The sequence below is a fragment of the Panthera onca genome, chromosome D2 (assembly GCF_046562875.1).
Source record: "Panthera onca isolate mPanOnc1 chromosome D2, mPanOnc1 haplotype 2, whole genome shotgun sequence".
Lineage (NCBI taxonomy): Eukaryota > Metazoa > Chordata > Mammalia > Carnivora > Felidae > Panthera > Panthera onca.
Window position 1 is genome coordinate 30187515 of NC_138349.1, and position 26641 is coordinate 30214155.

Consider the following 26641-nt stretch of genomic DNA (forward strand, 5'->3'; position numbering starts at 1 on the left):
CAAAAATACATTGTGACGTTTTTCATGTGAATGTATACAGATCTGCTTTGTTCTTTTTTAACATATATTGAATTATTTTTAGCCTTATGAAAAAGTTCATCAAATTTTATGAAATCATAATTCATATGTTTGTAGAATTTTAATATGCTCTTCATCCAGCTTCCCCTAACGTTAACATTTGACATAACTATAGTATTATTATAGAAATAAGGAAATTAACATTGATATAGTACTATTAATTAATCTATAGATCTTTTTCAAATTTGGCCAATTTTCCCACTATTATACTTTTTTCTGTTCTAGAATTCCATTTAGGACACTACATTGCATTTAGCTATCCTGTCTTTCAATTTGGGATGATTTTTCCTTAGTCTTTTTTTTTTCACTTTTGAAGAGTCCATGCCATATATTTTATAGAGTGTCCCTTAAATTGAGTTTGTCTGATGTTTTCTAATGATTAATCTCAGGTTTTACATTTTTTATCAAAATATCACTAAAGTGATACTCTACCCTTCCCAGGACTTCGTATCAGTGTACTTTGTGTCAATATATCTGCTAAGGTTAATTTTGATCACAAGGGTAAGATGGTGTCTGTCATGTTTCTCCTCTGTAAAGTTATTATTTTCATCTTTTATGTTAGGGAAGATACTTTGAGACAATCCAAGTCTTTTTTGTCATCATACTCTAACATACTAATTTTAGCATCCATCAATAGTCCTTGATTGCAATAGTTACTACTGAGGTGTTGCCTAATGGCAGTTTTCTATGTCCATTCTTTTACATTTATTAAGTGGTATTCTGTAAGGAAGAGCTGTTCCTTCTCTCCCTTTTATTTATTTAGTCATTTATTTATACAATATGACTTTGGGGTCTTGTTTTTATTCTGAAGGTTATAATCCAGTGCTATCATTATTCATTTTGTTGTTTAAATTTTCTCAACTTTGGCCACTGGGGACTCGTTCATATTGGCTCTTATGACCTTTTTACATACCTCCATCACTTTTTGAGCACTCCTTTAATTTCTGGTACCACAAAATACTCTAGGCTTATCTTTTTTAATGTTTATTTTTGAGAGAGAGAGAAAGGGAGCAAGCATGAGTGAGGGAGGGGCAGAGAGAGAGAGAGAGAGAAGGAAATAGAGGATCTGAAGGAGGCTCCACACTGACAGCAGAGAGCCTGATGTGGGGCTTGAACTCAAGAACTGTGAGATTATGACCAGAGCCGTAGCCAGCTGAGCCACCCAGGCACCCCCCTAGGTTTATCTTATATCTTCTCTGATCTAGCTCTGGTATTAGCCATTTCTTTAAGGAACACTGGTTTCTTTTATGAGAGAATGGTATTTAGAAACCAAGATCTGGGTGCTAAGTGTGCTCATTGATACCAGAATGTTATTGCTTCCAGGCTTGCTCAGAGGACAGGAGAAGTGTGTGTGTGTGTGTGTGTGTGTGTGTGTGTGTGTGTGTGTGTGTATCTCACCCATATACACATTTATATATCTGTATCTATCCATATATACATATACTAAAAACTGTAAGTTATACTGATACCTATAGTCCAATTCAACACATGGTTTAGTCTAGCCTGCTCCTTTTCCTTATTTGGAATCTCTTTCTGTACAATAGATTCTTTATAAGTTATTGAACAGTCCCCATTTCATAGACATTTGGATTGTTTTCAGTTACTGGCTATTAAAAAGAAAATGCAGTGATAATCTCTGTATACCTTTGGGAAATTATTATATATGTTTATAATGCCTAGCAGTGGGATGGCTTGGTCTAAAGGAACGCACATTTAAATTTTGATAGATATTTCTAAATTGTCCTCTAGATATATTATTTGCATCTTTTAAAATCATTTACTTAAGGGCATATTTCTTAAAAACAATCCTGGCCTCTTTACTAATGTCAGTGTCTCTTTTGTTCTTTTCCTGTCATACTTTAGATGGACTTCTGATGGGATCCAGAGATCCCATTATATTCGGTGGCATTTAGTTTTACTTTTAAATTTAGTTAAGTTGATTAATGCAATAATTAGTCTCTATCACAGTCTTTTGAGAGTGTTGTAATTTTTATTCACAGATATTTCCCAAATCTCATTCTTCTTCAACAGCTTCAGTCAAATTATAGATATATAGGCTGATTTCTTTATAACCTAGTTAAGGTTTCATTGCCCTGACTAAACTGGAGATATTTCTATTCATATTAAAATTAGCTCTTAGCTTAAAGATGTCTTCATTCTTTGTGAAATGGCTCTGTTTTTCTCCCAGGCAATTTTCAAACTGTTCTCTCTTAATAGCTACAATTAAAATGTTCCCCTTTTTATTGGTTGTACTCACTACTCAAATATTTCCCCATTAACGGATGGTTTCTCTCTGAATTACAAGAGACAGAGTTGGTAAAGAGTTCACCTCACTCTGATTTTTACTCTCATATTTCTTTCTGGCTTCCATTAGAAATTCCTCTGTTCTTCCAGCTTCTGGTGGATACTCTCCTATACCTCCCCCATATTATTCACTCCAAATTGAACTCTTAAAGCAATTGGTATATTATGTGAGTGCATTTAAACAGCATGGAGCAATAGACATAATCTAGAGGGAACTTGCTACAGTGAATAATGATAACTGAGATTGAGTATTTATGGTACAAGGCAGATCATAAGTGGCATTGAATGGGCCTAAATAACACCTGTATGAGTTAGATATTTATTAAGGCTTATCATATATCAGACATTTAAATGGATGCTAAAAGGGAAGACATGATACTTTCTCTTTGGAAAATGGTCCAGTATGCCTTAAGAGGGTGCGGGCAGAGTTGAACAACGATGGCATAGTTGACTCTTGCTATAATAGGAGTTGATTGATTAACTTTTTCCTACCCCATCCTTCCTTCTCCCAATCTCCCACACTTTCTTCTTCAATGTCAAGTTTATTTATCTGTTTCTCAGGTCAAAAAGTTTGGAGTTTTCCTTAACTCCTTTTTTTCTTCATACCTTACATCTAACCCTTCAGCAAATGTTATCAGCTCTACCTTTAAAATATCCCAGGAACCCAGCCACTTTAACCACTCTGCTGCTACCACCCTGATCCAAGCCAGTGTTATCCCTTGCCTGAATTATTATTATAGATTTCTAACTACTTTCTTCGCTTTCACCTTTGCCCTCTCCTCCCCTCTAGTCTCTTTTTAGCTCAACAGCTATTTTGGTGCTTTTAAAATGTGATTTGGATCATATTCAAAACCATCAGGGCCACCTGGGTGTCTCAGTCAGTTAAGCCTCTGACATTTGAGTTCAGCTCAGGCCGTGATCTCAGGATGGTGAGATAGAGCCCCTTGTAAGGCTCTGTGCTGGGGTGGAGCCTGCTTAAGATTCTCTCTCTCTCTGCCCCTCCCCAGCTCTCTCTCTCTCTCTTCAAAAAAACCAAACCAAACCAAACCAAAACACCAAAAAAACCAAAAAACACAACCCATCATTGTTTTCTTGTCATTCAGGGTAAAAGGCAAAGTCTTTATTTACAATGGCCTTTAAGGCCCTGCATAATCTGGCCTTCTACTGCCATTCTTTCTGGGGAAACCACACTGGGCTCTTTGCTGTTCTTCACATTCATCAGTCTCATACCTGTCTTGGACCTTTTGCCTATATGTTCACTTGACTTACTCTCTTACTTCCATATGGCCTTTGCTTAAATGTTCCCTTATCAGTGAGGCTTATTTAAAATATACCACCTCCAAAAAATATATTATATATAAATATATATGTATATATATATATGTACATATATATTTATATATGTATTTTATATTTATTATTTATATATTTTATATATATACTTTATTTATATGTATACACACACACACACACACACACACACACACACACACACACCCCACACCCCACCTCCATTGGTTCTACAATCCCCTACCCTGCTTTACCTACCCCATTGAACCCCATGGCAACCACACTAAACATAAACTCCATGGGGCTCAGACCCATGTTTTCTGTTTGGTTCATTACTATAACCTTCAAGTAGGTGCCTAAAGTAGGTGCTCAGTCAATATTTATTGAACAGATGAGTAAATCCTACTAGAAACTTCAGCCTCCAGCTTCTTAGATTGATGAAAATCTTATTTTTTTTGTCTGTTGGATTGTCTTCTGTCTACTTGGTTTTTAAAGTACCAAGTCCTGAGGAAACTAAGGAAAAGGACCATCATTCATATCTTAGTATAAATTCATTGAACTTATCTGTTTATAATATAAAGCCGTGATTAGCCTTATTGAAGAAATGGCTTTTTGATAAAATGAGATCTTGAATCTTGGGTTTTTTTCCCTACATTTAACTTTGGTGCTTCTCTAGTAACTTTTTTGGTTTTCTTCCTCTCTATTATTGCCACAGAACCTCAAAAAATAAGTTGAATGTACCAGGATTGTTCCTTGTTCTTTACCACTCATTCTTTAAGTTTACACCCCAACCTAAATCTAGTTTCTAACCTCACTGTTTAACTGTAATGACTTTTTGTCTGAGTTTGTTTTCTTCTTAATTTCTCGTCATTATGTACTGTCACTAACTAACATCTCCTTGAAAATATCTTCTTTGGGGTTCCTTAAGATGACATTTCTGTGTTCTACTTCTCTGCCCTTTTTCCTGATCTTTATATGCAGACATTTCTTAAGGTTTCATCCTCAGCCTTTTTGTTCTTTAGAAGCCTCAAGAACTTTCACAGCATCAACTATCAGCACCATATAGATGACTCCCAAGCCTATTCTCCTTTTCAACCCAAGCCCCGGCTCCTTATTTTCAGTTGCCTGCCAGACAAGGCTGCTTAGAATTCTATTTATATAAGATGCCAGGGAGCCTGGCTAGAAGGCATAGAGGCATTGGCACCCTCTGGTGGAGAGAGTAGAAAGTCATACTTAAGTATCTGCTTGGATGGAACCTGACACCAGATATTCCAAGGAAGATTACATTGGCTGAGCATCTACTAAATGCTCTGTATTCAAATATATGTAATATTCTTTTTTAAAATACATGTAATCTTCTAATAAACTCTAGAGTACATATCCTGAGCTAACAATAATAATTATTAGATTTTTCTTTGGGCCCTTTCAATTTCTTTTTACTTTTTAAAAATTAATTAATTAATTTTTGAGAGAGAATGAACACAACTGGGGGAGTGGCGCAGAGAGAGAGAGAGAGAGAGAGAGAGAGGGAATCCCAAGCAGGCTCCACAGTGTTGGCACAGAGCTAGACGTGGGCCTTGAACTCACAAACCATAAGATCATGACCTGAGCCAATATCAAGAGTCAGATGCTTAACTGACTGAGCCAAACAGGTGCCCCTGGTCCTTTCAATTTCTTACTAGACCACGTATATGCACTTATATGCAACAGACAGATTTGGCTTGTAAGAATACTTCAGCATGATTTTAAGGCAGAAAATTGCTCTCAGATAGATGCTATGAAGGATACAATGAGATACAGAACTATACTTAAGGAATTTAACAGGTTATCTGGGAAAATAAGCCATTCACTCTGGAAAAGTGACTAAATCAAGTGGTAAATCCTAAGGTAAGATAATGCCATAGATGTCACAAGGCACTCAGATGCTAACAAATTGTGTAGCACCTGTTTAGAGAAGGTCAAGGTCAGTATAGGGAAATTGATGTGTTCAGGAATGGCTTCATGAGGAGGTGGGACTCAAACTTATCCTTAAGGAAATATTTCCCAAACTTCTGGCACTCTAATTCCCAATTTTTGCCATATTAACAAACCATCTATATTTTTATTTCTCCACACTTTTTCTATATTCACATCTTCTTTTGGGTAAATACCTTTGCCTTGTCTTAAACCATCAGATCAATGAAATCATAGGTTGGATGTGCTTTTGTGTTTGATATATATTTATTTTTCTAATATACATGAAAACAACATAGGAAATCCTCATTATGTAAGGTAATTAATTCCAGAAAAATGCCGCTTAAAGGGAATCAGTTTACCTAAAAAGAATATTAGCCATTCATATTCAATTTTGATGCAAAAGTTTGATTTATAAATGACACTAAAAATTATGAAAATAAATGTAATAAATTGTAAGGTGTTATTGTAACTATGAACAGTTTCAATGAACAGAACATTATTTAATTAAATATTGAGTATTTTTCTGAGAAAATAATTTTTTTCTGACATGAGAATAAATATTAAAAAGACTCCAAAATAGACCTCTCCATCTTTTAATATTCAAATTATTTTTGAGCAGTCTATTGTGTTATCCTTGTGAATTTTCTCTTGTTCAGTTCACTGACCTAATTCTTCTGAATCCTTATTTGTTGATGGATTTGCATGCGATTTGACCAGTAATCAGACATTATTTTCATTGATTTCATGAAATCCTGCCTCTTTTCTCAGACTTGTAACTTGGTTCTCCACTAGATTTATAATGGCTTTGCATTATATTGGAGAAATTAAAAACACTGATTTGATTAGATAGGATTTTGCCAAGTGGGAAGAATGTTTAAGTCAATTCTCAATTCAACAGTGAATATTTTGGTGTTCAGATGACTTGTTTTTCTATGCATTCTTTAATTCTAGAAGTGCTTTCTCAAACTTTTTATACCAGAGGAACACTTGAATAAATTCTCAAGTTTTAGGGTTCCTTTGGATAAAAATATCTAAATCTCATTGTATGTCAGTGAGATCATTTAGTTGTAGAAATTATTATCCAATAATAATTGCCAATGCTCATTTAAATAGATAGCGGTATTTTCCTGAGAATCTGTTTAGCCAACTTCTTAGCCTATTCTTTTGTAGGTTTCCCTTCCCCAAAAAGCATACCAACTCCAATGTAGGTCAGTGTTATAGATAGAAGATACTTCAGTTTTTCCTTTTTAAAATTTCTACTTGATTTTTTTTTTACCTTAGCCAAGTAGGGCTGGAAGTCTTACCACAAATTTCTATCCTACTATTGAGTATGCTATTCAATATGGGGGGGGGGGGGGGTATGGTATGTGGTACATGGTAAGTATAAGGATAGATTTGTACTAAAAATTACTTTTTAGAAAACCTTTCTTGAAGAGAAAAAGGAAAAACAAATAGTTAACTTTCTTTCCTGAAATTATCCTATCCCTTTCTTTCCTTGTCATGAATTTGCAAATTTATAAGGCAAACGTAATATGTTTTTGTTAAATAACTGGATTAAGCCAAAATGGGATAAAATTTTACTAAAGGTAGGACTTGTTAGGCTTACTTAAATAAAGTTTATGAATTTAATTAATGTTCTTAATATGAAAATAAATTAGCAATGTTGAATAGTAAAGTTAATAAAACTATATGTCAGAGCAATATGAATAACATTATAGCCTAAGACACAATTTTATATAAGACTTTGAAAGAAGCCATTTTCTTAATGAGCGGCATAGTTACGGTCACATAAGATAATTGTAAAATTAGTAAACACATCTGTTGGTTTCATGATCACTTAAAATTTTTTTTAAATGTTTATTTTTGAGAGAGACAGAGCATAAGCAGGGGAAGAACAGAGAGGGAGACACAGAATCTGAAGCAGGCTCCAGGCTCTAAGCTGTCAGCATAGAGCGTGATATGGGGCTTGAACTCACGAAGTGGGAGACCATGACCTGAGCTGAAGTTGGATGCTTAACTGACTAAGCCACCCAGGCGCCCCTCATGATCACTTTAATAGGCTTATAAATGCATTTTAATTTTAATTGCTGTTTTGGAGCTAAAAAGAAATGATTTAGTTTATTAAGAAATAATTGTTTATTAAATTAAGTCTATTAAAGAAATAATTATTTCTTTAATGTGAACCTATACTTTTTGTTGTTGCAAACTACTAGACTCTGGGTTAAATGTGAGATAAATTCCCATGGATTTTATTTTTAACTAAAATGAGACAGTTTCTGTCCTTGTTCTTGGTGCTTCTTAAAAACTACTTTCCCATATATGTAAGAAAATAAAAATGACAACCCGCTCCCCCTTCCCCACTTCAAAAACTGATAATGGACTCAACCAAATGATCATGGTTCTGCTTTACAAGACTTAAGGTCTTATAACAATTGCTAATGGGGCACTTTGGTCACTCTGCATCATCTTTTGTAGAAACCTCTAGTGTTCCACAGAACCCCATTTGAGAAACTCTGCTCTAGGGACTGGGATAGTGAATACTAGATAGAGTAAGGTGAATCCTTGTACATAATTATTAACCTAATTTTTTTTCAATCTGTTTATCACTTAAAGTCATATCATCCATACCTTGCAAAACACTGTCTAAAAGGACAAGTAAGATCTGGGTATGTTAGGAAGAGGAAAAAAGGTATGCTAAATGAGAATAATTAGAGCAAAGCCTAATGCAGCAGGGGATTCTGTGATAAACGGAACTGGCTGACACCAACAAAGAATTCATTGATAACAGTAGAGAGGCTTGAAGCGGGGAGAAAATTATGGTTGAGTCATAGAGTCCTTGAAGTAAAGAAGAAGAAAGTCTTAAAAATCAACTAAGTTTTTTTTTTTTTTTTAAGTTTATTTATTTTGAGATAGAGAGCATGGGAAGGGTAGAGAGAGAGAGGATCCCAAGCAGACTCCACACTGTCAGCACAGAGCTCAGTGCAGGGCTTGATCCCATGAACCGTGAGATCATGACCTGGACAAAATCAAGAGTTGGGTGTTTAACTGATTGAGCCACCCAGGAGCCCCTAAAAAAATCCACTAAGGTTTGAAGGGTGAGTGAAACTGATGAAAGAAATTGGAAGAAGGATGAATCTGGAAGTAGATAGGCAAATACAGATATTGTTGTGATAATTCATACAAGTGAAACTGAGAGCGAGAACCAAAATAGTGGCAATAGATATGAAGGAATGGGGTGGGTATGGGACATGTGAGTAGAACTGATGGTATCAGGGATCAAACCAACAATAAATATATTTACCCTAATGGTGTTTCCATTCTCAGAAATATTAGAAATGTGGAATTGAGTCGATTTTTTTGAAGTGCTGCTAGGCTGAGCAATTTTCCCAGACTTACCAGCCAGTCATCTTTCCTGGCCTTGCCTCCCAACACTATTCCTATCATTTCATAAAGGAATACAGACCCAGCAGTGTCAGATCCTCTGATTTTTCAAGAGAAGCTAGAAATCTAGCTACTTTGTAATACCATCCCATTTTTAAATGTTAGCAATCTATTTTTTGTTGTTGTTGTTAACAATAACATACTGTGGACTAGACTTGGTTGCTAATTTGCAACCTATGTCTAGAATTGTGTGTGCTGCTTTCTAAATCACTTCAAAATGTACTCTGAACCAAAAGGTAATATAATCCTTCTGAAGCCTCTCTGCATAATTCCTAGCAGGAATTAATTAGCAGGAAGCTCATAGAAAGCCTTTTTGTAGTAGCTAATAATTTCCTTTTGTTGGAATGTTGATTTTAAAGTTACAAGCCTTATTCTGCTTCTTCCCAGCCAGGTCTCTAGACAAACTTTATAACTTTGCTGATTGTTCTGGACTCCACCTGATATTTGCTCTAAATGCACTGCGTCGTAATCCAAATAACTCCTGGAACAGTTCTAGTGCCCTGAGTCTGTTGAAGTACAGTGCCAGCAAAAAGTACAACATATCTTGGGAACTGGGTAATGGTAAGTAAAGCTGTCATTTCCTCTGAATTGACAAGATAAAAAATAAGTTGGCCCGGGACATAGCCTCAGTTAGACCATCTCTAGCATACTGGCCCAGAAAACACTTGGGATGTTTCACTTCATATTAAGGACACCACAAGAATCTGGTAAAAGAATACTATTGGCCAAAGGATCTGAATAGACATCTCTCCAAAGAAAAAATATAAAAGTCTGAAAAACACATGAAAAGATACTCAACCACATTAGCCATCAGGGAAAACCAAATCAAAACCACAATGATAGGGTACTTCACACCCACTAGGATGCCAATAATAATAATTAAAAAAAAGATTATAGTAACAACTATTGGCAAGAATGTGGAGAAATTGGAACCCTCATATACTGCTGCTGGGGATGTAAAATGGTATAGCCACTTTAGAAAACAGTCTGGCAATTCCTCAAAAAGTTAAACGTGGTGTTGCTATATGACCTAGCAGTTCTACTCCTGAGTATATATTTAAGAGGAATGAAAACATAAGCCCACAGAAAAACTTATACACAAGTATTTATAGTAGCATTATTCATAATAGCCAAAAAGTGGAAACAACCCAAATGTCTATCAACTGATGAATGGGTAAATAAAATCTGGTATAGCCATATGATGGAATATTATCTAGCCATTAAAAAGGAATGAAGTACTGACACCCACTACAACATAGATGAACCTTGAAAAGATTGTGCTAAATAAAAAAACCCAGTCACATATTTATATAAAATGCCCAAAATAGGTAAATGTAAAGAAACAGAAAGTAGATTAGTGGTTGCCAAGGGCTAGGGGAGTGAGATGATAAAAATGTTCTAGAATTTATTGTGATGATTACACAGCTGTGTAAACATACTTAAAACCATTGAGTTATATACATTAATGTGATGATTGTATAGGTGTAAATTATATCTCAACATTGCTGTTACCAAAAACAAGGGAAAAATACTGTTAGTCTTTTTTATTTTAAAGGGCATATGATGCATATTTTCTGCCACTGGTTAGTGACAAAAGCCTTAGAGTTACTTCCTTAGGGAGTTTACATTTGTAATTATCAACAATATTGTCATCTTATAGTTGATAGTATTTAGTTTACATAGCATATCCAAATACTCTTCTATTTGGACCTTAAAGTCCTAAATGAAGTGCCTAATAAAGGACATATCATGCAGGTGAGGAAATATGTTGAAAAAGGTAAAGAGAATTGCTAAAGACAGCAGGAAGTACTAAATCTATGTCAGGAACTTGGGACTTCTAACAGAAAGGGAGGTACTTTCTACTACCTTCTGGTTATTTTTCTTTAGTGGTATTAAAACTTCTTGGCTTTCTTCACTTCCTTCCACTTTCCTTCAACAAATAGTTATTGACTGCCTAGTATGTGCCAAAGGCATATTATACTACACTATACTAGTTTTGAGAGATATAATAGTAAATGCCAGATAAATATCCCTGCCTACATTCTAGTAGAGGAGATAGATAATAAAATGGATTTGAAAACAGTTCATCATTATCTTCTCTCACACAATATTTTTGTCCTATAGCAATTCAAACTGAAATGCTCAACTTGACCCTATTGTTTTTATAACAATTAATTAATGCACCCCTCTGTTCAGTCCCTCCTGTCTCCTCCTACCCTTTCTCCTTCCCCCACTCTCACTCTCCTTCTCCCCCTTCCTTCCTCTTCAATTTGCAATTCAATTAACAAATGTATATACTCCTACAACCACCTCTGAAACCAATTTTAGAACATTTCCATCACTCCAGAAAGATCCCTCATCCCCATTTGCCATCAATTCCTGTAACCATGCCCAGTCTCAGAAAACTCTAATCTGTTTCTCATCTATAGATTTGTCATTTATGGACATTTCATATAACTGGATCATATAATAGTCTTTTGCATCTGACTTCTTGCACATAGCATGTTTTTCAAATTTATCCATGCAGTAGCATGTAAAAGTAGTTCATTCCTTTTTATTGCTGAATAGTATTCCAGTGTGTGACTATATATCACATTTTGCTTTTCCATTTACCAGATGATGGACATCTGGATTGTTTCTACTTTGGGGCTTTGATAAATAATGCTGCCATAAACATTCACATACAAGCCTTTGTGTGGATATATGCTTTTACTTATCTTAGGAAGATACCTGGGAGGGGAATAGAGTTACTAATCATATGGTAAATTTGTTTATTTTTGTTTTTTAACAACTGCCAAATTCTTTTTCTTCTCTAACAATGTATAAGGATTCTAGGTTTTCTACATCTTTGGAAACACTTGTTAATGTCTGTCTCTGATTATAACCTTTCTAGTGAGTTTGAAGTAGTATCTTAATATGGCCGTAATTAGCACTTCCTTAATGACAAATGACATTGAATGGCTTTTCATGTGCTTATCAGCTATTCTTACATCTTCTTTGGTGAAATGTCTGCGCAAATCTTTTGCCCTTTTAACTGAGTTACCTTATTATTGAGTTGTAAAAGTTTTAAATATATTCTGGATATGAGTTCTTTGTCAAATATATGATTTGCAAATATTTTCCCCAGTCTATAGCTTATCTTTGCATTTTCTTTATGGCATCCTTTGAAGTGTAGAAGTTTTGAATTTTGATAAAGTTCAATTTATCAATTTTTAATTTTATGGGTCATACTTTTGGTATCATTTCTTTGCTTAACCCAAAATCACAAAGTGTTTGTTTGTTTTCTTCTAAAAGTTCTATAGTTTTTGCTCTTACATTTGAGCTACAAGTTAATATAACAAATTAATTTTTGAGTATAGCATGAATTTAGAGTCTAAATTCATCTTTTTGCATGTGAATATCAAGTTGTCCAGCATTATTTAAAAGATTATCCTTTCCCTATTGAATTCTCATAACACTGTTGCCAAAAATCAACCAAAAATGGATTTATTTCTGGACTCCTAATTCTGTTCCACTGATAAGTATGTCTGTCCCTATACTAGGACTACATTGTCTTGATTACAATAGCATTGTAATGAGTTTTGAAATTGGGAAGTATAAATCATCCAACTTTGTTCTTTTTTAAAAATTGTTTTGGCCATCCTAGGTGTTTGCATTTCCACACGAATTTTAGGATCAGTTTTTTAATTTTCTCAATAAAGCCTGCTGGAATTTTAATAGAGATAACATTGAATCTATAGATCATTTGGGGGAGAATTGCCATCTTAACAATACTGAGTCTTCCTGTCCATGAACATAAATTATCTCCCCATTTATTCAATTTTTAATTTCAGTAATGTTTTGTAGTTCTTAGTGTTCAAGTTTTGCACTCTTTTTGTTAAATTTAATCTTAGGTATTTTATTTTTTTCCCATGCAATTGTGAATGGAATTATTTTCTTAATTTCATTTATGTATTGTACATGGCTAGTATTTAGAAATATGATTGATTTTATATATTGATCTTTTATCCTCCAGCTTTGCTGAATTTATTTCTTAGATCTTGTATTTTTTCCCCCACATGTGTGAGTCATTTAGGATTTTCTACGTGCAGCATATGTTGTCTCAGAATACAGACAGTTTTACTTCTTTCTACACAATTGCGATGCTTTTTATTTCTTTCCTTAGCTGACTGCACTGGCTAGAACCTCTAATACAAATGTTGAATATAAGTGGCAAGAGTACACATTCCTGCTTGTTCACAGTCTTAGGGGTAAAACGTTAAATATTTCAGCATTAAGCATGATGTTTTGCCATTAAGCTTTCAGTATTTCATCATACTATTTATAAGATTGCAGAATTCCCTTTCTACTCATAGTTGTTGATAATATATATCAGGAATGAGTGTTGGATTTTGTCAAATGCCTCTTTTTTTTTGCACCTATTGAGATGATAATGTGTTTTTGGTCTTCTATTAATATGATATTTTACATTAGTTGGGTTTTTTTAAGTTTTTTTTAATATATACATATATATATATATATATTTTTTTTTTTTTTTTTTGAGGGCGAGAGAGAGAGAGAGAGAGAGGGAGAGAGAGCGCACACTAGTGGGATAGAGGCAGGGAGAGAGGGAGACACAGAATCCAAAGCAGGCTCCAGGCTTTGAGCTGTCAGCACAGAGCCTGATATGGAGCTTGAACCCACAAACTGCTAGATCATGACCTGAGCTGGTTAGATGCTTAACTGACTGAGCCACCCAGGCACCCCTTCTTTAGTTGGGTTTTTGATATTAAATCAATCTTGCATTCCTGATGTATATCCTATTTATCCACGGTATTATAATACTTCTTATATATTGCTGGGTTCACTTTGTAACTCTTTTGTTGGGGATTTCTTGGTCTATATTTATGAGGGATATTCATCTGTAATTTTCTTTTCTTGTGATGTCTTTGTTTGATTTTGGTATCAGGAGAATAATGGCCTCATAAAATGAGCTGAGAAGTGTTCCCTCTTCCTCCATATTCTGGAAGAGTTTGTGAAGGATTGGTATTATTTTTTCTTCAAATATTTGATAGAATTCACCAATTAATCCATCTGAGCTTTCTTTGTGGAAATATTTATAATGACTAATCCAGTGTCTTTTGTTGTTATAGGCCTATTCATATTTTCTATCTCTTTTTGAATTGGTTTTAGTAATTTGCATCTTTATCAGAAGTTTTTTATTTTATCTAAGTTATTTAATGGCATAAAGTTGTTCATAGTAGTCCCTTATCCTTTTAATTACTGTGAGGACCTTAGTGGTGTCCCTTCTTTCATTCCTAATTTTGATACTCTGTGACTTCTCTCTTTTTTCTTGATCAGTCCAACTAAAGGTATGTCAGTTTTGTTGATCTTTTCAAAAAACCAAACTTTGCTTTTATTGATTTTCTCTATTTTTTTATGTCATTGATTTCCACTCTAATTTTTATTATTTCGGTCCTTCTTCTTGTTTTGGGTTTAGTTGTCTCTTCTTTTCCTGCTTTCTTAAGATAGAAGCTTAGATTACTAATTTGAGATATTTCTTTTTTTCTAATATAGGAGTCTTTTTATCTCCTAAACAACAGGAATTTATTTTCTTACTGTTCTGGAAGCCCAAAGTCCAGAATCTAGGTATCAGCAGACCTGGTTTCTTTTGAGGCTTCTCCTCTTTGTTTGCAGATGGGCAACTTCTGTGTTCTCATATGGCCTTCTCTCTGTCTGTGCATCCCTAATATCTCATTGTGGCTCTCTCTTTTTTTTTAGAACACCTTTTTTTAGAGCAACTTTAGGTTCACAGCAAAATTGAAAAGAAAGTAGAGATTTCCCTTATATTCCCTGCTTCCACATATGCATAGCCTACCCCACTATCAACATCCCCCACCAGAGTGGTTCACTTTTTACAATTGGTGAACCTACAGTGATACATCATAATCATCCTGAGTCTATAGTTTACATTATGATTTACTTTAGTATGAACATACTATGGATTTGGGCAAATGTTCAATGACATATCCAGCACTATTGTGTCATACAAAATATTTTTACTGCCCTAAAAATCCTCTATGGTCCATCTATATATCCCTTCCTCCTGTCCTCAACCTTTGTCAACCACTGATCTTTTTACTCTCTCCCTAATTTTGTTTCTCCTAGAATGTCATATAGTTGGAATTATACACTATGTAGCCTTTTCAGGTTGGCTTATTTCACTTAATGTTATGCATTTAAGGTTCTTCCATGGCTTGCTACCTCATTTCTGTTTAGTACTAAATAATATTCCATTGTGTAGAGGTACCACATTTTATGTATCCATTCACCTATGGAAGAAAATCTTCAGTGCCTCCAAGTTGTGGCATGAATACAGCATGAATACAGCTGCCATAAATCCATGCATAGCCAAAAGTAAAAACATAAATTTTCAGCTCTTTTGGGCAAATAACAGGGAGCACAATTGCTGCATCATATAGTAAGAGTATGTTTTGTTTTATAAGAAACCACCAAACTCTTCCAAAATGACCATATCAATTATCATTTCTGCCAGCAATGACTGAGCATTCCTGTTGCTTCACATTCTACATAGTTTTTGGTGCTGTCAGTGTTAACAATTTTTGGTCATTCTAATAGTATAGAGTTGTATTTAATTGTTGTTTTAATTTGCATTTCACTGATGACATATGTGGAGCATCTTTTCATATTGTTTTTATCTTTTCACATTTTTTATTTGCCATTTGTATATCTCCTTTGGTGAGGTGTCTGTTGAAGTCTATGTCCCATTTTTAAATTGGGTCATTTGTTTCTTTTTTGCTAATTTTTAAGAGTTCTTTGTATATTTTAGATAACAGTCCTTTATCAGATGTGTCTTTTGCAAGTATTTTCTCCCAATTTGTGGCTTGTCTTCTCATTCTCATAAAATTGTCTTTTGCAGAGCAAATACTTTTAATTTTAATCAAGTCTAATTAATCAATTATTTCTTTCATGGATTGTGCATTTGGTGTCATCCCATGTGCTTTTACATACTATATTTTTATTTTCATTTCATTAAAAATATTTTCTAATTCCACTTTCTTCTTTGACTCATGGATTATTTAACTTCCAAATATTTATAGATGTCTCAAATTTCTTTCTGTTGTTGAATTCTAGTTTAATTCTGTTGTGAGAAGGGCACATACATTAAATGATTTAATCCTTTTAAATATAAGACCTGTTTGATGGCTTACCATATGGTCTATCATGAAGGATGTTCTATATACACTAAAAAAAGAATGGGTATCCTACTGTTGAGTGGAGTGTTCTAAGGATATCAATAAGGTCAAGTTGGCTGATAGTGTTATTTAAGTTTCCTATATCAATGCTAATTTTCTGCCGAGTTGTTCTACTGATAACTAAGAATACCATATTGAAGTCTCCTATTATTGTTGGATTTTCTATTTTTTCTATTTAATTTTGTTTCATGTATTTTGGTGTTCTGTTTTTGGTATGTATATGTTTATAACTGTTATATATTCCTGACAAATTAACACTTTTATCATTATAAAATGCCCCACATTATGTCTAGTAACACTGTTGTCTTAAAGTCTATTTTGTCTGATATTAGTATTGTCATTCCAGCTCTCTTATGGTTACTGTTTGCATGGTATATCTTTTTTCATCCTTTTACTTTCAACCTATTTGTATCTTTTACTTTAAAGTATGTCTGTTTAGTTGGATCTTAGTTTTCTTATTCATCCTGACAGTTTCTGCTTTTAATTGGAGTGTTCAATTCATTTACATTTAATGTAATTGTTAATATTGTTGAATTTATATCTGCCATCTTGCTGCTTTCCATTTATTTCATTTTTTGTTCCTCTGTTTATCCTGTACTGCCTTTATTTTTTACCATTTTATTTAATTTATTATTTTTAATTTACATCCAATTTAGCATATAGTTCAACAATGATTTCAGGAGTAAGATTCCTTAATGCCCTTAACCATTTAGCATACCCCCCTCCCACAACCCCTCCAGTAGCCCTCTGTTTGTTCTCCATATTTAAGAGTCTGTTTTGTCACCCTCCCTGGTTTTGCTTCCCTTCCTTCTCTTATTTTCATCTGTTTTGTATCTTAAAGTCCTCATATGAGTGAAGTCATATGATGTTTGTCTTTCTCTGACTAATTTTGCTCAGCATAATACCCTCTAGTTCCGTCCACATAGTTGCAAATGGCAAGATTTCATTCTTTTTGATTGCCGAGTGATACTCCATTGTATATATATGCCACATATTCTTTATCCATTCATCCATTGATGGACGTTTGGGCTCTTTCCATACTGTGGCTATTGTTGATAGTGTTGCTATCAACATTGAGGTGCATGTTTCCCTTCAAAAAAGCATACCTGTATCCCTTGAATAAATACCTAGTAGTGCAACTGATGGGTCATAGGGTAGTTCTACTTTTAACTTTTTGAGGAACCTCCATACTGTTTTCCAGAATGGCTGCACCAGTTTGCATTCCCACCAGCAGTGCAGAAGAGATCCTCTTTCTCTGCATCCCCGCCAACATCTGTTGTTGCCTGAGTTGTTAATGTTAGCCATTCTGACAGGTGTGAGGTGGTATTTCATTGTAGTTTTGATTTGTATTTCCCTGATGATGAGTGATGTTGAGCATTTTTTCATGTGTCAGTTGGCCATCTGGATGTCTTCTTTGGAGAAGCGTCTATTCATGTATTTTGCCCATTTCTTCCACTGGATTATTTGTTTTTTAGGTGTTGAGTTTGATAAGTTCTTTATTGATTTTGGATACTGACCCTTTATCTGATATGTCATTTGCAAATATCTTTTCCCATTCTGTCAGCTGCCTTTTAGTTTTCCTGATTGTTTCCTTCACTGTGCAGAAGCTTTTAATTTTGATGAGGTCCCAGTAGTTCATTTTTGCTTTTGTTTCCCTTGCCTCAGGAGATGTGTTGAATAAAAAGTTGCTGCGGCCAGGGTCAAAGAGGTTTTTGCCTGCTTTCTCCTCAAGGATTTTGATGGTTTCCTTCTTACATTTAGGTCTTTCATCCATTTTGAGTTTATTTTTGTGTATGGTGTAAGAAAGTGATCCAGATTCATTTTTCTGCTTGTCACTGTTCAGTTTTCCCAGCACCATTTGCTGAAGAGACTGTCTTTATTCCATTCCACTGATTATTCCTTCCTGCTTTGTCAAAGATTAGTTGGCCATATGTTTGTGGGTCCATTTCTGGGTTCTTTATTCTGTTCCATTGATCTGAGTGTCTGTTTTTGTGCCATCCTGTACTGCCTTTTTATGCAGAAGAGATATTGTATAATGTACCACTTTAATTTCTTTGTTTTTATTTTGTTTTACTTATTTTCCTAGTAATTTCTTATTGTAATATATCTGAATTCATTACAATCTATTTTAGAGTAATTCTAACTTAATTCCACTTAACTATAGAAAATTTACTCCAATAGAACTCCATTTCTCTGTTTTGTAGCCATTATTATTATAAACATTACATTTTCATATGTCATAAGCCCAACAACACAGTTTTATAATTTTTGTTTTTATGCAACTATTATTCAAATTCATTAAAAAAGAGTAATGGAGGGGTGCCTGGATGGCTCAGTTGGTTAAGTGTCTGACTTTGGCTCAGGTCATGATCTCCCAGTCCATGGATTTGAGCCCCATGGACTCTCTCTCTCTCTCTCTCTGTCAAAATTAAATACACTTAAACAAAGGAGAGTAATGGATATTTTCAACTATCTTTTATATTTTCTATGTAATTGCCATTACTAGTGTTCTATATTTCTTTGTGTGGTTTTGAGTCACCATCTGGTATCATTTCCTTTCAACCTAAAAGACTTCCTTTCTTATTTCTTGTAAGGCAGATTTTCTCACAAGTTCTGTTCTTTGTTTTTCTGGTTAAGGTCTAAATTTTGGGACACCTGATGGCTTAGTCGGTTAGGCATCTGACTCTTGATTTTTGCTCGGATCATGATCTCGTGGTTTGTGAGTTTGAGCACCCCATCAGGCTCTGCACTTCAAAATAAATAAACTTAAAAAAAAATCTTTAAGATGTAAATTTTGTTTTCAGTTCTGAAGGATAGATTGCTACATATAGAATTCTTGGCCAATTTTTTTTCTTTCAGCATTTTGAATATGTCATTCTACAGTCTTCTGACCTCCATTATTTCTGGTAAAAATTCAGCTGATAATTTCATTGTGTTCCTCTGTATGTGAAGAGTTATTTCAGGTCCCAGATTTTCATTTGATCATTTTTATAATGTCTCTCTTCATTTATATTTGATTAGTCGATACAATCATACTTTCCTTTAATTTTGTATTGTTCCTGTTAGTTCTATGAACATATTTATGATAGTAGTTTTGAAGTCCTTCTCCCTTAGGAGACAGTTTCCATTGACTACTTTTTTTTTCTTCTTTATGGATCCCTCTATCCTATCTCTTTGCATGCTGTAATTTCTGTTGTTGTTGAAAACTATACATTTTAAATAATATGTTGGAACAACTCTAGATTCCAAATCCTCCATCTCAGAGGTTGTTTCTGTTGTTTCTTTTTTATTTGTTTGTTTAGTAACTTACCTGGACTAATTGTGTAGCATCTGTCTCTTTTGCATTTTATAGCTGCTGATATATCTTGTTTTTCTATTTTTTAATCATTGTCTAGGCCAGCTTCCTAAAGATTGCCCCTGAGTCATCATAGCTTAATGGTGAGACAATGATTGATTAGAGGTTGTGCTTACCTTAAGCCAGTAAGACTTCTAACCTTTGCCAGTGGATCTGTGTGTGATTTGGGGAACACATTCCAAATTTAAACAGTTTACAATTCTCACTGACTTTTCCTTTTTGACATGCTTTGTTATGTCCCCTTTATGAATGTGCTAGGTTTCACATTCATCTGTCAGTACATGGATAGTTAGTGCCCTCTCCAGTCTACTGAGCACACACAGCTTTCCAGACTACAAAGGGTATGTGTGGGCTTATCAAGGCCCACTGTGACTGTCCTATTCCCAAAATTTCCCTGTTAAATTTCTTGCAAGTCTGCTGGTCAATTTCTTGACCCTACCAGTATCAAAACTTGTAGGTAACCAAGGTGTTGGCCTTACCTGGGGCATGTGCTTCATTCCAAATCAAGTTAGCTCTTTCCAGCAGTGGAGCTGCTGGTTTTTAGGATTTTCCTTGCCCTTTTAGAACACCAAGTTAATAGAAACTGAGGGAGGATGTTGTACTCTAAATTGTTTAACCCAGCCACTTTGTTATTATTGAAAATTAAGATTTTTCTTTTGCTTTCTTTTTTTTTTTTTTATTAACCATTTGTTTATTTTTGAGAGACAGAGAGAGACAGAGTGCAAGCAAGGGAGGGGCAGAGAGAGAAGGAGACACAGAATCTGAAGCAGACTCCAGGCTCTGAGCTGTCAGCACAGAGCCTGACGTGGGGCTTAAATGCATGAACTGTGAGATCATGACCTGAGCCGAAGTCGGATGCTTAACTGACTGAGCCCCCCGGACACCCCAAGATTTTTCTTTTTGGTACAATGACCATCTTTATAAAGCCTTGCTTTCTTACCATTTATATCAGTTTCCTAAGCCTGTCATGACAAATTACCACAAACTCAGTGGTGTAAAACAGCAGAAATTTAGTCTCTCACAGTTCAAGGAACCAGAAGCCCAAAATCAGAGCATTGCCAGGGCTGATTCCTTCTGGAGGCTCTATGGGAGAATCTACTCTATGCCTTGCTCTTAGCTTCTGGTAGCTACCAGCGATCTTTGGCATAACATCATCCCTCCAGTCTTTGTCTCTGTCAACACATGGCCCTCTTCCCAGTATGTCTGTGTACCTGAACCTCCCTCTCCTTCCTTTTATAAAGACACCAGTCGCTTGATTTAGGGTACACCCTGATCCCATATGGCCTCATCTTAACTACATCTTCAAAGACCCTATTTCCAAATAAGGTCACGTTCTGAAGTTACAGGTGGACATGAACTTTGGGAGACAATATTCAACCCAGTATTATTCATTATAATTCATTATAAAGTATCACCCAAAATCAGTATGGTCTCTCTTTTGTGGAGTAGGAGATCTTTTGAAAGATTCATTTGAAAATGAGGAGAATGGTAAAATAGCACTTGACTTTTTGTTATGATGGTTCCTCGAGTTAAACTAGTTCACACCCTCTTTTTGGGTATTTTATTCACATTGTTAAGAAAAAAGCAGAGAGATATGTGGACAGGAAAGGGTTGGCAGAGCCTTACCCTTCTCAACTCTGACTTGCATGTCTGCTTTTAATCTAGAGCCAAATAACTATCGAACCATGCATGGCCGGGCAGTAAATGGCAGCCAGTTGGGAAAGGATTACATCCAGCTGAAGAGCCTGTTGCAGCCCATCCGGATTTACTCCAGAGCCAGCTTGTATGGCCCTAATATTGGGCGACCCAGGAAGAACGTCATCGCCCTCCTAGATGGGTAGGTCATATTTTTTAGCAGTTCATATGACACTATTCATAAGTGTAATGGATTAATGTATTTGTATTTTTCCTGGTTACTTGTAGTCTTAAGAAAGATGGAGAGACTTTTTCCATAGTGACTTCCCCAACTCTAAATTAATGATTCTCCATCAAACAGCGGAAGAACTTCTCATCTCTCCAGGCCTTCCACAGTCAGCAGGAGGTGGTGGGACTGGGGAAGGGTATCACAATCTCTTGGGCAGGTTGGAAGGGATTACATTGTTTTAAAAAACACATTTAATATTAAAGCATTTGATTGCATTTTATATTTTTAAAAAGTCAAAATACTATTACTGTATTCTTGTGACCTCTTATAGAAAGTAAACCTTAACATAACCCTAGCCGTTGGAGCTGGATTAAAAATTTGAGAATCACTATTACTACTTGTAGATTCAAGCACTACTTAAATGATAGACTCATTAGTAGGTATTCTAGAGAATTGCTACCATGTGATTACTTTGACTGAATCTAATAATCATTTTAAGCATTGGTTATGGATGAGGCACTATGCCCAGTCTTGCTGGTGGGCCAGGCCCAATTGAACCATGCAGGTTAGGTCCAGTTATATAGGGTCAAAGGGAATGTCTGAGAGAATGGTATGAGGAAGGCTGAAGAAGAGGAAGGCTGTATGTTGAATCCAAGACCCAAAGTGGAGATGTGACTTAAGCAGGAAGGGTGGGAACTATGAAGTGGGGAGAGTCAAAAGTTCCCCCAGAACACAGAGTATGCACCAAGACCCACCTGTTCACCAAGACCCACCTGTTATGTGCCATCCTGTCATACTCTGGGATGAATATGGTTACTCCTGAGAATTCAAAGATGAGTAAGACATTTTCCAGTGAAGTGCACGTTCTAAATGAGGTTAGATAAATGCCATATGAATACAAAGAGAGATTATCTGAGGAGAGAAACCTTTGGCTAACCTCCAGGATGGCCCTTGTGACTTAATGGCTCTTAGAACTCTCTCTCCTCCTTTTGTGGTGCCCTAGTCTTAATCTAAGGTAATTAACATAGCAGACATTATTGAAGGTTTGGGAAAGCATACAGATTTACAGTGTAACACCATTAATAACCTGAAATTTAATTTTAGGCACTTTCCTTTTTACAAAGAATCCCTAAGTCCTTACTTCAGCTCTCCTTTCCCCATCCTTCTCTTTTCTCCCCTTGTCTCTCAAGAGCAACTTCCCCTTTTTCTTACACAACAATTTCATGATTTTGGCTCCTACCCACAAATTCAGCTCTTGGTTTCCTTTTGCATACTTTCACTGAACTTTAAAATTACTCTGTGTGTGTGTGGGGGGGGGGGGGTTGTGATGGAAATAGGTTGATTTCATTTTATGTATTACAATTGAGGAATAAGAATCACATGTATAGAACTTTATTCATAGTTCATAATATATAATAAAGCAAGGTGTGTAACTATCATTTTAATCCATGTAGTTATTCTTTTGGATTGTCCTTTTTCCGTAATGATTTCATCAATGTATTTCATGGTACTGAAATGCCTTTTCACTAACATGGCCTACAGGGTCAATTCACTCATCCTGCAAACGTTCCTTGAGTAACTGCTATGTTCTGGGTGTTATGTTCAGAATTAGGAATGTAATCATAAACAAAAACAGATACTTTCTCTGCCTTCATGGAGTATACAGTATGGTAAGGGAGACATGGAGATTAATTAGCTGATCTTAAAATTAAGACAATAACAAGGAGAGGAACATGGTGCTATGAATGACTATAAAGGCTGGGATTTAACTGAGTTAGGAGGTCATGGAATATGGAGTCCACTTCCCCATACATCCAAAAACTAATAGGACTCCAGAGAATAGAGAAAGTCATTTAGGGAAAAGGAAAGGTACTGATAAGAACTTTTAAAAATTTTATATGCCAGAAAAAATGGAAATTTATCTTTATTAATGTGTATGTAATAAATATACAGTGAATTATAACTTGAAACACATAAACATTCCCAGCAACTCAACCAACAATAACAAAAATGTCAGCACTCTAAATTACCAGCTCTTTTCCAATCCTCCTGGTTATACCGATATAGTTTTACATAGTTATGATCATTCTACATGCATCATTTTGAGTTCTGCATTTTTTATTCATTGCTTTATGTTGCCCTTTTATTATTTCTACATAGTTTTCATATTTGTCATTCTTAATAGCAATGAAATATTCCATTGCATTAATGTACCAAAGTCTGCTTAAACATTCCCTCACTGCTGGGCATTTGGGTTGTTTCCAGTTTTTGTCTGTAATATATAGCACAGCTATAAACATCTTTATACAAATAGGTTTTTTATTTCTTTTGAATTATATCCTTGGGCTATATTCCAAAAAGTTGTGTTTCTGGGTCAAAGTATATGATAATTTTTATGGCTTTCATATTTGTTGCCAAATTTCTTTTCAGAATGACTTCACCAGGTTGTAGGGCAGCAGTGTATTAGTATATCTTTTCCCCCAGTACCCCACAGCAATGACTATAGTCATTTTTATTCATTTACTCTAGTTTAATTAATGCAAGACTATGCCACATGGCTGTTTAAATTAGAATTCTGTTAACTATGAAAAGAACTGAACATTTTCCAAATCCTTAGGTTGTCTCCTTTCCTGCTATCCCACGTTTGGTTAATGACACCATATCCATTTGCCCGAGGTGTGGACCAGGAGGCCATTTTACATTCATTCCTCTATTTTGTTCACATACTCCATTAGTTAGTTATTAAGTTCTGTTATTTCTGACTTCTTAGTATCACTCACATCCCAGCTTCTTCTCATTTTTATTTTAAACCTTATCATTCTTTCTCTTAAATAGTTTTTCTATATGTAGTCTCAGACTCTAATTATTTCTCCATATATTTCTTCTGAGTAGTTTTCTCTTCTTTAATACAGCATGTGGTCAAATCACTCTTGCTTGAAATCCAAACACTTTCACATGCACCCCTGGCCTGTAGGGTCTAGTGCCTGCCTCACTTTGCAGCTAGGAATCAGCTATACCCCCTGTGCACAACCTGCCCTTAACTACATCAAAGTATACCGATGCCCCTTTTTAGTTTGTGTAATTTTCTTTGGAATATCACTCTCTACTCTCATTTTTCTTCTTTCCAATAGGTCTTCTCTGACATCCTCAGGCAGAATTTCTTACCACCGCCTCTGTCTTTATAATAGCATTTTTAATTTTTTTTCTCTAGCACTTATCAAATTGATAATAAATTATTTATTTATATATCTGCCTTCCCTAATAGACTGTGGACTAGGATCAGGACATGGTCTATATTTTACTCATTTAGCCTCAGAACCTATGAATACTGTAGGTGTCTTATAAATGCTTATTGAATGAATGTTGACTTATTCAACAGCTGGTTCTAAATTCATTGATCTAAAAGCAGTATGCATAAATGTGATTGTGAAGCATTGTAAATCATTGTATAGTAATTTAAATAAATTATGGTGATTTATATAAATCATAATCATTAGCTTTAGCTTTACAGAACCAGTTTTAAGCTTTTTTTCTTAGGTAGTTACAGGACTAAACAGGAATATCTTCTCAGGATATAACTTCACTAGGACAGCAATAGAAACATGAAGTCTCATGTTTCTTCAGGGACTAACATATTGCCTGGAATATGAGAAATAGTTCATAAAATGCTTGTTTTATTATTTCCATTTCCTCATTGGTGAACTGGCCTTTTTTTAGTCAGTGATTTGTATCTAAAGTGTAAGAATTGTTCTTTAGGGTTATATCGGTTTCCTGTTTCTCTTTTGTAAACTTGTATGCAACATCTATATAATGATAATTTTATCTGAATCTATTGCTTTTCTTGTTACTTTGAAACATGTTTTTGTTTTTTCAGAAGTTTATTTTTATTATAATTGTTCTTGTCTACTTTCTTGTTGATAGCCTTTGCTATTTATTCCCTTATTCATTTAGGATAAAGTTACTATCTAATTTTCATCTAGGCTTTCTAATGTTTTAATTTCCCAGCTCTTTTAACTTACAAAGTTTTAACAAAGTTGGAGTTTGTTGCTGTAACTGCTACAGAGTAAGGACCTAATCTATTTTTGGTTAATGTGGCAGTGTGAAGAAAAGCAGATATTCAGTGAAATAGTGTTTATTGAGGCTCTTTTTGAGGCTTTTAAATCCTAGTGAGATGACTACTAAATTTCCACCTCAACATATATTGAACACCTACTTTGTATTTGATCCTTGCTTAAGTGCTGAGTATATATTGAAGAAAAAAGTCAACATGTTTCTTACCTTCTTGGAGCTTAGCAAGAGAGCCACAGTAAATAAGAAAATGAATTATTACAAAATATGTGTAATTCTGTGAAGGAAATGATCAAGATGACTGGGGTTGAGGGTCTATTTAGACAAGGTGATCAGAAAAGACTTATCTGAAGAATAATTTATTTAAACCAAGAACAAAAGAATGAATGGGAGCCAAATGTTCAGAGTAGAGGGAAGAAAGTTCTAAATAGAGGTTCTAGGTCATGTTTTTCAATGACCTGAATCAGAAATAAGGATAAGACATTTGAGGAATAGAAAGATGGACAGTATAGTGAGAAAAAGAATGGTAGATAGGCCAGGACCAGATCATTACTGGTCTGTGTATACCATGGAAGAGAAGTTGTATATTTTATTCTATGAGCAATGAAAAATCATTACAGAGGTTTTTAAAAAATTTTTTGATGTTTTTATTTATTTTTGAGAGACAGAGGGAGACAGAACATGAGCAGGGGAGGGGTAGAAAGAGAGGGAGACACAGAATCCAAAGCAGGCTCCAGGGTCTGAGCTGTCAGCACAGAGCCTGACATGGGGCACGACCCACAAGCCACAAGATCATGACCTGTTCCAAAGTCAGATGCTTAACCAACTGAGCCATCCAGGTGCCCCATTACAGAGTTTTTGTAAGAGCAGTGACATCTACTGTATTCTTTGTGCCAAATAGATTTCAAGGTACAAAAGTAAGCGATCAGAAGAGCTCAGCATGAAGACTGTTTCACTACAAGACCATGGTAGATTGGGTTAAGGTAATGGCCGAAGAGATGGAGAGAAGTTAAGGTAGACATGATTTAT

At 35.0% G+C, this 26641-nt stretch overlaps 1 protein-coding gene and 1 long non-coding RNA gene across 2 annotated transcripts in view; one reads left to right on the forward strand and one right to left on the reverse strand.

The window, feature by feature from the left end:
• Window positions 1-26641, forward strand: part of HPSE2 (heparanase 2 (inactive)) — a 674568-nt gene that overhangs the window by 420023 nt on the left and 227904 nt on the right. The window contains exons 4-5 of the mRNA XM_060641812.3: window positions 9457-9630; window positions 21346-21517. Of these exons, the coding sequence (XP_060497795.1) occupies window positions 9457-9630; window positions 21346-21517 (346 nt within the window). The remainder of the gene's footprint in view (window positions 1-9456; window positions 9631-21345; window positions 21518-26641) is intronic.
• The window catches only part of LOC144613186 (uncharacterized), a 365982-nt gene that overhangs the window by 35748 nt on the left and 303593 nt on the right, over window positions 1-26641 (reverse strand). The window lies entirely within an intron of this gene.